Raw genomic sequence first — 14,049 nt, 5'->3', positions numbered from 1 at the left:
GATCAAATAACTGGGGTTCTGTATATTGTACACATACCCATGGGGAAGCGAATGACTTGGTAGTACCCAGGTGCCTCTGTTTTCTTCACTGGCTCCATGAAAGGCCAGGCGTTCTGGTGACTCTAAGACATGAGACCAGGCTGGTTAGAAAACTGTGTGTGTGTGTGTGTGTGTGTGTGTGTGTGTGTGTGTGTGTGTGTGTGTGTGTTACAGGTTGTCAGCATGTGTAAGTGTGTGCATGTGCATTAAGCGTGTGTGTCTGTCCCTCACCTTCACGTGTTGGAGGATGGTCTTCAGGGTGCTGTACAGCTGATCTGGGTCCTTCAGCTCCTTCCTAAAGCATAATAAATAACAGAACACAGAAAACGCTGTGTTGAGGTCCAAGGTATGTTATATAAAGACATTTATATGGGAGATTTTCCCATCCAGTTCATGCAAGTGTATCAAGTTTGTATTCAATGTCACTCTTTCTTGAAGTCCTGCTTCTTGCCACAACAGTGAATATATGTTAGCAGTAGAGTCACACTTACCCTTTGCCCACAGGCTTCCACCCAGTTTCACCTGTTGATGTAAAAAAGCTAAAGTCACTGTCATACGTCATACCAAAGACATCCCTAAATGTTAAATATACATTTGAGATACAGGAAGACGATAGTGTAAGTGACGTACGTATGCCGGGAATGCTCTCAATGGGAATCTGCCGAACCCCTTCCTTAAAACAGGAAAGCCCCGGATAGACCTTTCTGATCTGAGCCTGCTTCCTCTCGATCAGCTTCTTGATGATCTGAGGGAGGCAAATTAAAAGAGATGGATTAAAAAAAATACTGAACAGAAAAGGAAGCAATCATGTATGAAATATTTGATTCAAGTGCAAGGACACACACCTCCTTCTGCTTCTTGATAATAACAGAAAACTCAGTGTAGGGAATGCTGGGGTTGAGCTCGCAGCCCATGAGTGTGGCTCCCTCGTAGTCCTTGATGTAGCCCACATATTTGGCCTTGGGCACCTTGATGTCCTTTGAGAAACCCTGAGAGGGAGGAGAGTTCTGTTTACTTGTTGCTGTATGTGCAGGGCCAAACAACCTCTAAAATACATCTTACATTATGACACCTACAAGAATATGTAAAGATAAAAAAAACAAGTAAAAAGACCAGTAGTAGTAGTTCTACTTGTTTTGAAGACATTTGTATCATATGACTGAAGTAGCCATGATGTTACAAGAATGCATCATGCATTTTGATGGACATTTTACCTGTTTCTTGAAGTAACCAATGGCGTACTCATCAGCATAAGTGAGGAAGTTGAGGATTTCATGCTTTATGTGATATTCCTTCAGGTGGTTCATTAAATGGGTCCCATAACCCTACAACCACAAAAAAAAAAAAAAAGAAGAAAATGGTCAAAACTGACCAATCAGACAGCGTGAACGCACCCAAGCGGAGAAACAGAAGTCATCTCACCTTGACCTGTTCGTTGGAGGTAACAGCACAAAAGACGATCTCCGTGAAGCCCTGCGACGGAAACATCCGAAAGCAGATTCCTCCAATCACACGGCCATCTTTGATCAGTGACAGCGTCTTATGCTTCCTGTCAGAAAGCGAAAGACGAATGTGTCGTCAGAGTGAACCTCCACTACATCTGTGAACGTGACGGGTAACGGTAAGGTGCAGTTACACTCACGGATCAAAGACCAGCCGTGTGATGTACTCCTTGGGCATGCGGGGCAGCTGGTGAGAGAAGACATTCTGGAGGCCGACGAGCCACATCAAGATCCTCTTATTGGGCTTCTGGTTTAGGGAGTTACCGATCACGTGGAATTCAATCACCCCCCTGCGCTCCTCTAGACGGGCGGCTTCATCACGTGCAGAGTGAGCTGACAGCAGGCTGGTCTGCACAGGAAGACAAAAGTTTTCTGTACCCAGTTTATGTGATTTCTGCAACCTGCCTTTTCCTATGTACATTTATTTCTCTTCACACTAATGGGGATCCAAAAACAAAAGGAAAAAGAATAACTAGGTACCTCTGGAATGGCAGCAGGGTCAGTGATGGTTGCCATGACTTCATTGATGAGGTCCATGGGGATGTCACCCACCACCCTGGGTCTCTTATTCTCCTCATGGGGGAGAGGCTCTGAGGGTTTGCGCTTTTCTCCAACTGTGATGCACAGACAGAGAGGACGACACTCATCCTCATTACATGTCTCTTTTACACTCTCTCACCAGCTGATCAGTGTATCTAAATCCAAACAAGACATGATCCAGCATTTAAGGTCAGCTTACTCTGGGCTCATCTCCAATTGTTGCCTACGCTTGTTGACGAAACTGACTTACTTTCAGTTTGTTTGGAGCAGTTCTGAGGTGTGTTTCACTTCTGTTTCTTGATAGAGCTTTAAGGCCAAAATTCAAGTATTTTAGGAAACGGGTTAGTTGTAGTTTTTTGGACATTCCCCCTCAAAACAAGATTTCTTTGAGGCAACAGATAGACTTGAATGATTCTACATTAGCGACTAAGGGTCAGGCGCAAATGCCACATCAACACTGTTTAAATAGACAACATGTGGCTACCTAATTGTTGTCTGTCATATGTGAGATGTTATGTAATAACATGGAGTAATTGTAACTTTATGACTTATTACTCATAGAACTGTATGAGTTATTGACTGTGATACCTGGGTTTGGTTCCAGTACAGAAGCTGTTTTCCTTGCAGGACTGACACTTCCGCAGGTGGATGGGTCGACTGACACAGGACTGGTGCTGTAGTACAATGGTCTGGCCACAGGGGGCGCACTGATGACTACAGAGCAGTAGAAAAGACATTAACACTGTAACAACATATTTTTGTTCTATCACCTCAGTGATGACTGACATAGTCATGAGTCATAAGTGTCGTTTCTTAGTCTGTTTAAAAAGGTAAATAAATTGTGAATCATTCTGAAGGGTGTGTCTGTAAGGGTGTGTGTTACCTGTGTGAATAGGAATCTGCCCTCCTGATGCTCCTGCCAAGAAGTCTTGGCTCCAGATCGGAGAACTATGGCTGTACACCTCCTCCTCAAGCATAGACAAGAACCTGAGCCAAGGAAAACAAAACAACCACAACTGTACAATAGTAAAAAAAAAAAAAAAACTTGTCAAGCATGCATATGTGGCTTCTGTGTGGTATGATACTGGGATTGTGTATGCATGTATAGTGCATTAGTCTCTGTGGCGTGGCCAATTTCATGTTGTTTGTGGTGTAATCTCAGAGTCTCTGTGTGTTTGCTTTTCTCACTTGGGAAAGTGTGTGAGAATTAGTGTGCGTTTCTCAGGCGGCAGCTTGTCCTTTTCTTGTCTGGCCTGCTCCAGCAGTTGTTTCCTCATCACAGTGAACACCGAACGCAATAGCGTCCGGCCGAAGATCTGAGTGGTCTCGTACCGGGGTAGACTGTCGCAGAACTGAGGCACGTTGCAGTAGCAGAGCCACCTACAGCACAGAGACGACTTAGTTTGAACACCGACTGGAAACAGGGCTGATGCATGTTCACAGGACGTCTTGCAGTGCTGCTACCTGGTGTAGTTGGCTTTGTATCCCGCTGCGTCATCATTGGGAACCCTCTGCCGTCTCTGGGAGGGCGTCTCCAGCTGCCAGTAGTTGATCTGGTTGAGAAACATCTTGGCCAGCTCCATAATGGTTTGACGTTCCTTAGATGGAAGGTGGCTGAATTTGTACTGGACAAAATTGTTCACCCCCTATTTGGCAAAGATAAATGGGCACACTAAAACACTCGTTTGTGCTGCGTAGAGTTGCTTTTGACGCACATGCAGACATGTGATTACCTGCTCGATGCTAGGTTTTTCAAATGGAGGACTCTCCTGTGCTTCCAACATCGGCTTACCCATCTGTAGGATGGATTTCCTCAACAGCTGACAAAGAAGCAGAAAAGCGGTTTGTGTACTTATACACGATGCCTGGTTATAAAATCCAGTGTTTGCACTTATTAATGGTAAAAGAAGGGGCTTACTTTGAAGAGGGAAAAGTAGACCTGTTTCGTATCTGCATCCTCCTCTTTGTGAACACATGTGTAGAGATACTCCACATCCAGGACAATACCTAGAAGCCTGTTCATTTCCTCCTCGGACACGTTTTCTAGATGGGTCACATGATCACCTAGGAAGGAAAGAATAAACGTTGTGACACAGCAGGTGATCTCCTGCCGTTATTATAAAAGTCATTTACAGCAGTGATACCACTTGTTCCCCATAGCCTCTTCCCTAGACTTGCTGACATACCCAAAGTGTGAGAGCAGCTCCGGCAGGGCTCCTGCAGGTTGACCGCGCTGGACTGCTGGTCAGTCCGTGGTGGTGTAGGAGGGGGGTTCTGACTTTTCCAGCCATTGCACTTACAGGCTCCCTCAGCCTATGACAAAACACATCTTTAAATGAGTACAAGCAGGATTAAAGATGAGAGTAAATCCACTTTATATCAAATAAACCACCTTTTAAATTTGTGCAAGATAGATTCATACTCAGCTGTTTTAGTGGATAGCAATAAACTGCTGCAGGCTATATAATAAATCTTTTACTGTGTTCTGAAATAAAATCACGTGTTGTTTGTTAACTTGGTTGTAGTGCTTCATGTCTGACAAGTTACTTTTGTCAGTCACTGGCATAGTTTGTCTGCTTTTTAATCACATCAGTGCCTAAAAAGCCAAAGGTACAAGAGGCACTTTTTTTAGGCAAATTTTAGAGGTGATACATTATTTTATTTTAAAGTAAATGCGCCCTAACAGCATACACACATTTTAAAACTTGACTCTTAATGGAGACGCTATGGGTGAGGAGGAGGCCTGTCACCGTCAGCTGGAGCAGCCGCACTGAGCATGCGCCGTGGAACAACAACAAACTCCGCCCCCCCCAGCAGCTGTCACCCTGTCAAAACAAAGACCTCGTCCCTCTCTGCGGATGATACACTGCATAAACCCAATAAAATCCTCTCTGTGTATCACCGAGCGCTCACTGACGGCGCGGGGACACCGTAACATTTCCTGTGGAAACCGTTTCTCCGCGCACGAACACGCACACACACACTGGGATGCAGCCCCCGTGCACACAGCCTGCTGCTCCCCAAGTACCAGCGCCAAGCCAATGTTTACGTTCACCAACCCCCCACCTAGACAGAAACATAGTAACATTGTGCAAACAGCTTGCAGCTGGAAGGCCTGCGCTAAAAAAAAAGTCCCGCAGTAAAAATAACGCTCTGATTAATTACATTATTGATCTCGCCTTTTCAATTATTGCTTCGTGCATGCAAAATGGAAAAAAAAAATGAAGTGCGGCAATGGCTTCCTTTGCTGCGCTTGCATTTTGTAAACTATTGCAACCAGATAGAGAGATAGCATCTATAAAGCATAAGAGCTCAAACCCGCTCTATTTTTAAAAAATCCGCTATCTGCAAATGTAGCGTACTTTGCAGGATGAATACACTCCGAGTTTTTCCAGTTTCTTTGGCCGAGGTGAGGAGCGGAGTTGCGCCTTCTTCACGGCGATACGTGCGGATCCTACAGCGGCGCCGGAGCCCTCCGTCCCCCCGGCTCCAGGAGCGGCCGGAACCAAGCCCGCGGCCCCGATGGCCGGCGAACCTTGCTGAATCCCAGCGCTGTCGGCCATGATTCGCACCGAACCCCGACGGGACCCCCGGGCCCGGGAAATATTCGCTCTGCCGTCCGCTCTATTCCACAAGCGGAGGATCAGACATGGCGCTCATCCTTATTTTCAATTTCTCACTGTAGGCCCATTTTCCTCCGCTAGGGGACTCGAATGGGATAGGCCAAATCCAGTACAATTCAGAGAGGAGAGGTCACAAAATGCAACCATTTGTAGCAAAATTTCAAGGTCAAATGTAATGGAAAAAATGTGGGTTGTTATGCGGAGCTTCCTCTGACTGGTGGATCATGGTAACTCCATGCAACATACAACATTAGTGGAATTAATACCAATAACCAACATTTTACAGACTACATTAAAATTATGACTCACTTTAACATTAAAAATATAGAAATACAGTTTTTGTTCATAGAAAAAAAAATTTTTTGGAAAAAAATCATCTCATCAAATTTGGACATTATGAAAAAGTTGTCAGGTAAAAAGTCAGAAATGGTTAAAGAAAAATCTTTTGTTAATGAAATGTCAAATTGCAGGTAGGGGTGGAAGAGCTGCCGAGATGAAAAACTATCTGTGGGAAATCCTTGAGAAAATGCCACCAAGTCCACACACGCACGCACACGCGCGCGCGCGCGCACACACACACACACACACACACACACACACACACACACACACACACACACACACACACACACACACAGCTTGATTACAATAAATGATCAAATTTATTTCAGTATTTATTTGGTCATTACATAACAGTACTGTAAAATGCTTGCATTTTAAGTGTTCACGGCAAAAAACATACAATTTACATCCTTATTATGTGTTAATTCATTTATTCATGAATCACCATTGTGCCAGCTGATAGTTGTTACACTGTTCCTACAATATCTTCACAAGGTTACTGAGATGTTATGGAGGGGCAGATCTGTTGGTTAATCAAACTGTTTTGTGTTGTATCTGACTCCTCTGGAAGTTCAGGTCTACTTTCGGGAAGGAGTACTGGACAAGGCATCGTAACCTGATACCACTAATAAGAATTAGTGAAATGCAAGAAAGAGATTATGCAAAAAATTTGAAACCAAGATGTTTGGACATTCTTTTTTTTTCTTTTGAGAAAAAGGTACAAGACAGACAACTAAATAAATGCAATATCTTTTTTGTTAATAACACTACATACATTTATAAAGACCACCACTGATTATAATTTAACCATTTGTGTGAAAAAAGGAACAGCAACAAAACTCCAAACCCAGATTGTAGCTGTTGTTTTCTGCTAACTGTACAGTTATTTTTATGATTATCTAGACAACTCCCTAGCAAGCATTAGTCTGTCACTGGTAAATCAAAAAAAAAAAAAAAAAAAAGGTACACTACACTGCAACACCCTATTTACAGTATATTATTTATATATTTATATTTATATATATATTTATATTTATATCACACTGGCTGTAATTATGACAAGATATATTCATGAGCATCATTAGTGCAAGGCATGAGTAAGACAGACCTGTAAAAAGAATTATTAACCAGGTGTGTGTGTGTGTGTGTGTGTGTGTGTGCGTGTGTGCGTGTGTGCGTGTGTGCGTGTGTGCTCTCGCTGTATGTAACAATGTAAAGTGAGGGGGGAAAAAAGAAATGCGTGCTCAACATAGGTGAAGGAAAGCTGTAACAGACTGTGAGTGTGCTTATGTACATTGATGTTTAGGTCTGACGGGGTTCAGAGGGAAGAAGTCAATGTGATACATGTGTTCATGTGCAAATGTGTGTTCAGAGACACACACATAAATGGGCACGTGTGAGTGAATCTGTGGATGAGATCTGTCATCAGCCAGCCAGCCCAGGCCCAGTTTGTACACACTGACACAAGGCTGTGTCTAAAGCACTTCCTAATCAAGAGACGATAACAAACAATTACGATTCAAAAGGTGAGCGTGAAGCAGCCGTACATATTGCAACTCCCAGCTCGCTACCATCACCTTCGTTTCTTACCAGGCGCAAACCCACCAGTGGTTCAGCAATATCAACGCAATGGAAAAGGTAATCGGCATCGACCAAATCATCCAAAGACAGAAACTGAGACACCCTAGTATAACCAGAAATGGATGGGCTACACAAGATTTATGGAAGGACAATTCAGAGATGGGGAGGTGGTGACACCTATGAGTACTTCAGAGCCTCCTGTGACTTGTTGTGGAGAAAGCTGGGTGGAACTGGGAGCTACGCTGTGCTGCATTGGTCCGCGCTGACACTCAAATCACAGAGTAAATACTGTGAAACATTGCACAATGCCACTAAGGACAGCTAGACGCAAGCCCCAGAGCAGAGCCCGAGGTTGGTAGAAGAAAATGTACACTAGTGCTACTTTGGGTTTAAGGGTGGAAAGGACATTGATAACATGGGCAGGCAGAGGGACACAGAGAGATCGTCTAAATGGACTACAGCTGACAAATGTTTTTAAGTTTCAACATAAAAGGTCCCAGTGACAAGAGAGGGGCGTGAAGCTTAGGGTTCCTCTCTTGCTCTCTCTCTACCCTCCGCCTTCTCTCTCTCTCAGATTCACAAGAATACACTCCTCTTTGATAGAAAGTTTTCTGTGCTACTTCAGACAAAAGGTAAAACACAGTTTTCTGTTTTTCTATTTTAGGCCATGTAAGTATAGTATGTGCATCCATAATTTTGAAAAAAAATAAGTAAACAATATTCAACATCTTTTTTTATCCAAAAAAAAGAACAAAAACAAGACTGGTATTAGAAATGCAGTAGTAAAGTCTTAAGCTATCCCAGAAAAGAGAAGTGACCACTTTCTCTAAATAAAACTCACATCTGCACGTTGGAAGGAGGAAGGATGGGAGGCAGGGTGCACTGTCTCTGATATCTGTGATCATTAATCCATCAATAATAATTGACAGATGTAACAAGCTGGACGCAGAAAGTAGGAAAGGATGGTCAGCAGGCTTAACCAGGAGCAGCAGAACCATGATAGAGGAAAAGAGGCAGAGCCACGTGGAAAGATCAGCGTAATGGCATTGATGTTGTTACTGCAAAAGAAAGGGAAGGGGGGGGTGGGCATGGGGCATCTTTTCTTGTTTTGCAAATGAGAGAATTGGAAAGTACAACACATTGCATTAGTAACTGCAGTGGCATTCGGGGGCATCGACCGCATTAGTTACTGCTATACAGATTGGTTGGGGTGAAGGCGTTCTTCACGTTAGTTACTGCAGCATGGAGCCTTGGCTGGCTGGGCAGCTTCTGTCAGGTCCACTCCCCGGTTCCGCCCGCTAGTGGCTCCTGCAGCCTGAGGCTCACTCTTCGGCAATCTCTTTGCTGAAGGGGAAAAAACAAAACAAACCAAACAGCAATAAAAGAAACTGGAACTTTTAATTTTCTGTGTGCAGAAGTTACTAATGAAATAACTTAAATAGCTCAGCCTTCGGTTAATCAGAATTAACACCTACAAGCAATTATACAAACTCTAGTAGGATTTATCAGTTTGGCTCGGATTGCCACAATACAATGGCAAAATCAGGAATCAAAGAATTACCCACCAATGGCCATAAATATCTCATTCACATTCATAGATGTCTTGGCTGACGTCTCCATGAAAAGTAAGCTGTTGTCATCTGCGTAGGACTGGGCATCCTGTGAACACAGTGTAAACACCATGAGGTTTTAATATATTCTCACACATGCACACATTCATGGACAAAAAAAAAGACAATTAGGTGTGGTATCAGGACTGAAATGTTCACTTGTAATGTGTGTCCTGGATGTAGTCACAAAAAACAAAGCCACAGAGATACCTCTTAGAAGTAGAACATGATTATTCCCAAGAAAGCAAAACATAACACTGACCTGGAAGTCGACAGCTCTCTTGTTGGCTAGGTCAGCCTTGTTGCCGGACAGAGCGATGACTATATTAGGGCTAGCTTGTCTTTGCAGCTCCTTCACCCAGTTCTTTGCCCGCGCAAATGACTCCTGCATGTAGAAAAAAAAATATACCTTGATGTCATCAGTAACTCCTTTCGACATCAGACATTTTCAGATAAGCGACCAGCTGCACTTCAGCTACAATTTAGTAATCTGCCTGCATCTTGAGGGAATGTGGAGTAAAGTATGTTGGGAAATCTGTATGAATGTAGTCAGGGGTGAATGAACGTACCTCATTTGTGATGTCGTAGACAACGATGGCAGCCTGTGCTCCTCTGTAATACATGGGTGCCAAACTGTGGTAACGCTCCTGACCTGCAGTGTCCCAGATTTCAAACTTCACTGTTGTGTCATCTAGACACACTGTCTGGGTGAGAAAGGCCGCTGAAAGCAAAAGATAAGGCGAGGGGTGAGTCAGTATTAGATAATATATATCTGCACCAAAACAATGCTGTATACGGAAAACAAGTCAAGCTGTTGCTCACATTATAGAACTACTCTGCAGCTTAAGTGCAAAAGAGACAGATGCTTGTAAAGTTCAGGATTTTGTTACTCAATTTAAGTTCCACTTTACAAATGAGGCAATGAGCCTGATTACATAATAAAACGGTAAACTTCTGCAAATTATTTTTACTTACAATCTGGCAAAATATAAACAAAAATATACCCGTTTGATCTACATTCAGCGGGCGGCTCATGAGTTAGAGCCTGGTGTGTTGATATGCAGCTCACCTCCTATTGTGCTCTCCTGGAATTCATGGAACTGACCCTTGACGAAGCGGAGCACTAAGCTGGACTTCCCAACAGCCGACTCCCCCAACAGCACCAGCTTAAACTGACAGATCTTGTTCCCCGCATTGGGCCCGTTGGGTCTCGTAGCTCCTCCCCGATTGGCCATGACCTACTCAGATCCGCCGGTGTCCTGTGTGCCGCTACTCACTATCAGGACTTCTGCTGCAAGAAACAACACAAGAAATAGGTTTACTGACTATCAAAGGCACACTCTGATGTCTTTTTGTTTGACACTTATATATTAACAGCCACACTGTCTACAGCAGACATTTAGTTTTAGAGCTGTCAACAGTTACTCAAATTAGCCGCTTTTTTTCTTTGTTTTGACATGATGTGGGACTTTAAATAGAACATAGTACTTAGCTTCTGATTTGACACACATAATTACAGCACTACTATGTGCAGAAGGTGGAAATAAATAAAACCTACTTACAACAAACATTTTGAATGGGCAGTTTGGTGGTTTTAACTAATGGGTAATATTGACATTTAAATATATTTATTATAATATACTAAGAGATATAGGACTGGATATGCCAAAAGATCATGGTGTGTAAAATGGAAAAAATAACCTTTTAACTCTGGAAAAAAAAAGTAGCAAGATTGATCTACTTCCATGTAAGTGAACAGGGTGCAGACTTTGTCACTCTAACTATGCAAAACATAAGTCTGAGCTGTGACCTTTTTACTGGCTTATCGTTATGAACATGTGATATTGGGCATTTCTAGAATTATGAGGAATGTTGGGGGAGGTGAACATAAACCTCACCTCTTCTGATGTTGTTTAATAAGACTAAACAAGAATAGAATAATCAATTACTTTTCACGTTCAATTTGACAAATGAGTAGATAAGTAGAATAAAATCATCTAACAAAACTCTCCAATGTCAAAAACAACTGTGAACAACAAGCGATACAAAACAAAAATAAAAAATAATTTCAAATCATACAAACTAGAGCTGGACCGAAAAATAGACGTAAAACTAAAGAAATTATTAATATGGAGGCTCTGCCTTACTGTTCTAGTTTAGTTCAGTAATTATTGATCAAGCCTCTAATGTATCTATATTGTGGAGTCTCATAAGAAACATTTAGCCAGCACCTTCACTGTAGTCACAGACCGCTGTCTATTCTCTTAATGATAAATATCGATGGTCTCGTCCTGCCTGTCCTGACTGACAATGCCAGTCAACTCAAAACAGACCCAGTGCATTGAAAGTGAGGAATTTTACGACCATGTTTTCACATGTAAAATTTAGACTCTAACCCAGTATAATCACACTTCTTTCTGTCACTTCTCAAGTTTTGCAGAGGCCATTTCAAATAGCCAACAGGCGTCTACAGAGCTTCCACAACACCACTGCTTTTAGTTTCATTTGCTACTGCTACATGAGACAATCTGTGTAGTTCTGAATTTCATTCAAAGTATGCACTGAAATTAATACATTAAACTGCTTTGAAATTAATACATTAAAATATGAACACAAATATACGTACAATGTACACAATAACTATCTTGCCATCTTTAAGTTATGAAACAATAAATTGACATAATTATTTATTTGTATAGAGTGCTTATTTGAATGACATCATGACAGAGGCAAAGATAGCTCACCACAACCACATACAGTCACAGCAAGCAAAAGAGGCCTGGTCAAGAAACACAACACAGTTTTCAAGAGCTTCACAGAAGAGTTTCACTCACCCACATTACTTGACCATGTTATGACGGCAAGAGCCTCTGTAGAAATAAATGCCATGCATTCATGCATATCTTAGTAACTTATTTAGGACTGAACTGCTGACTAATTTGTATACAACAGATGGCTGTTGTCAGGAGAAAATTGCACTATGTCCAATTTTGCAGGGAGAATTTCTCCTGAGCATGATTTGTGGAAGCTTATCCTGACAACAAAAATGACTTATCTACAGACAGATATTATGCTTACTGACAATAATGCAGATGCCCTATCATTGTCAGATGTTTTCTGAAACGCAATAAAGTAAAATAGATCTGCAGAAAAAAAGCTACTTTTATAAAGCATCTTAGTCACATTCTGATAATATTGTTTTCTGAGATATTTTGATGGTCTCTATCGTGACCTTTGAAGCCACGGCTTATGATGATGCTGTACTGCCATGTACAATAATGCAAAATGTACATGATGCGATTCTACACAGACACCAAACTCCAAACCAAATCCACAAAATTGGATTACAGTGAACAGGTGCTTGTTATGTTGTATATACTATTACCAAGATATAGTCATATCTATATTTACGTGCAAAAACAGGTCACCTACGTGCAAAGACAGGTCACCTATGTGGTGTTTTGTCAGTCTGTCATGTGCTGGCTTCCTGGCTGGCAAATTTATGACAGCCATCAGTACATAATAGATTATGCAAAACTTCTTGAATTCTTTCTCACATGAAGGGCCCAATCTGTACACAGCTTTAGTTTCACAAGCGTAGAAATAGAACTGAACAAATTTCTGCAATATAATAAGAGATCAAGTATGTGTAACACCTTGACTGAAGTCATGATACCAAATGACAGATAAAGCTTACAAAAATAGAAAACATTTCAGGTAAAACATTTCAGGGAATGGAAAAGGATACTGTTCTTTTGAATAAAAAACTCTGGGACACAAAACCCAGGAAAGTGATTAGTGAGGTGAAGTTGTTAGATCAGACATTTATCCAATATATGAGCCAAGAAAACGTGACAAATCTTTTATGCGCAGGCAAGCATGAAGAAAACAAACACGCATGAGACACTGCTGCCATAAAAACAGTAACTGCGTTTTCTCAGTCATGACAGGGACTGTCAACAAACGCTGCGCACAGCAATACTCACAAAATATTTGGATGTGACTGTCGTTAGCTGGCTGTAAACACACTAGCTCGTTTAAGCTGTAGTCATATATCTGTTTTGGTTTTAGAGGGGGACGCCATTTTCCAAATTATTTTGTTTAGCTAGTTAGCTTACTTGCTAACTTGTCCAGTTACGTTACGTTTGCCTCCCAAACACTTTAAGAAAAGCACATAAAAACGACTAGTTCAGATACATAAACACAAGTGGGGTTAACGGACTAGTTGTAGTATTGCTAGATAACGTCCTCAAACTGAATGTTGTGGTGGTTGGGTTATGCTATTTGATGGGGAGTAGCCAAACCCTCAATTAACAAACACTAACGTTAGCTTGCTAGCACTGTTAGCATTCCACCCATTTAGCTGTTAGCCATTACAAAGTCAACTGTAAGGCTGTCACACAGCTAGCTATACCCGACATTACTAGCCGTTTGCTAATGGCACCACTTCAACACAGAGGAAGAACAACTGGATTCAATTGGACGTGACAAAGGCCTGTATTTCTGCATTCCCTTAGCTACCAAACATCACCGACATTAGCTGGAGGCAGCTAGCGACAGCGCTAGCTAACGATGGTACCCGATGACAACTGAGCAAACGTTAGCGTTAGCCAGTCAGCCAGCTGGAAACCACAAGTTGTCGATTCATGTCAAGTACGCTACCTGAGAGCCAGACGGCGTTTTGAACTTTAAATACCACCGCTGTAGTAGTCACACACGGAGCCCGGGACACTATGCTGAGGTGGTGTTGGGGAGCCAAGAAAATAATTTCAACAATCCCGTCACGTCTCCTCCTTTCTTTCTTCTCGCAAC

The 14,049-nt window shown here is 42.1% G+C and overlaps 2 protein-coding genes across 4 annotated transcripts in view; both read right to left on the bottom strand.

Moving 5' to 3' along the window:
• Positions 1-5,731, bottom strand: part of kat2b (K(lysine) acetyltransferase 2B) — a 7,433-nt gene extending 1,702 nt beyond the window's left edge. The window contains exons 1-17 of the mRNA XM_070846859.1: positions 5,444-5,731; positions 4,268-4,394; positions 4,000-4,145; positions 3,815-3,901; positions 3,546-3,727; positions 3,270-3,461; positions 2,965-3,068; positions 2,670-2,795; positions 2,022-2,155; positions 1,682-1,890; positions 1,462-1,588; positions 1,254-1,364; positions 885-1,028; positions 670-784; positions 531-561; positions 271-334; positions 38-122 (exon numbers count right to left, since the gene is read on the bottom strand). Of these exons, the coding sequence (XP_070702960.1) occupies positions 38-122; positions 271-334; positions 531-561; positions 670-784; positions 885-1,028; positions 1,254-1,364; positions 1,462-1,588; positions 1,682-1,890; positions 2,022-2,155; positions 2,670-2,795; positions 2,965-3,068; positions 3,270-3,461; positions 3,546-3,727; positions 3,815-3,901; positions 4,000-4,145; positions 4,268-4,394; positions 5,444-5,644 (2,185 nt within the window). The 5' untranslated portion in view covers positions 5,645-5,731. The remainder of the gene's footprint in view (positions 1-37; positions 123-270; positions 335-530; positions 562-669; positions 785-884; positions 1,029-1,253; positions 1,365-1,461; positions 1,589-1,681; positions 1,891-2,021; positions 2,156-2,669; positions 2,796-2,964; positions 3,069-3,269; positions 3,462-3,545; positions 3,728-3,814; positions 3,902-3,999; positions 4,146-4,267; positions 4,395-5,443) is intronic.
• The window catches only part of rab5aa (RAB5A, member RAS oncogene family, a), a 26,823-nt gene extending 12,774 nt beyond the window's left edge, over positions 1-14,049 (bottom strand). The window contains exons 1-6 of one of the 3 annotated variants that reach the window (XR_011585520.1): positions 13,900-14,049; positions 10,307-10,528; positions 9,807-9,958; positions 9,500-9,622; positions 9,193-9,286; positions 8,216-8,971 (exon numbers count right to left, since the gene is read on the bottom strand). Coding sequence is in view for 2 of the 3 variants with exons in the window: in XM_070846450.1 (XP_070702551.1) it covers positions 8,856-8,971; positions 9,193-9,286; positions 9,500-9,622; positions 9,807-9,958; positions 10,307-10,472 (651 nt within the window). In the remaining variant the exon portion in view is untranslated. Of the gene's footprint in view, positions 1-6,365; positions 8,972-9,192; positions 9,287-9,499; positions 9,623-9,806; positions 9,959-10,306; positions 10,529-13,899 lie in introns of those variants that run through there. The other 2 variants (XM_070846450.1, XM_070846451.1) reach the window with 2 other exon arrangements.

This window comes from Pempheris klunzingeri, chromosome 16 (assembly GCF_042242105.1).
Source record: "Pempheris klunzingeri isolate RE-2024b chromosome 16, fPemKlu1.hap1, whole genome shotgun sequence".
NCBI lineage: Eukaryota > Metazoa > Chordata > Actinopteri > Acropomatiformes > Pempheridae > Pempheris > Pempheris klunzingeri.
This window is presented reverse-complemented; position numbering and strand designations above follow the sequence as displayed.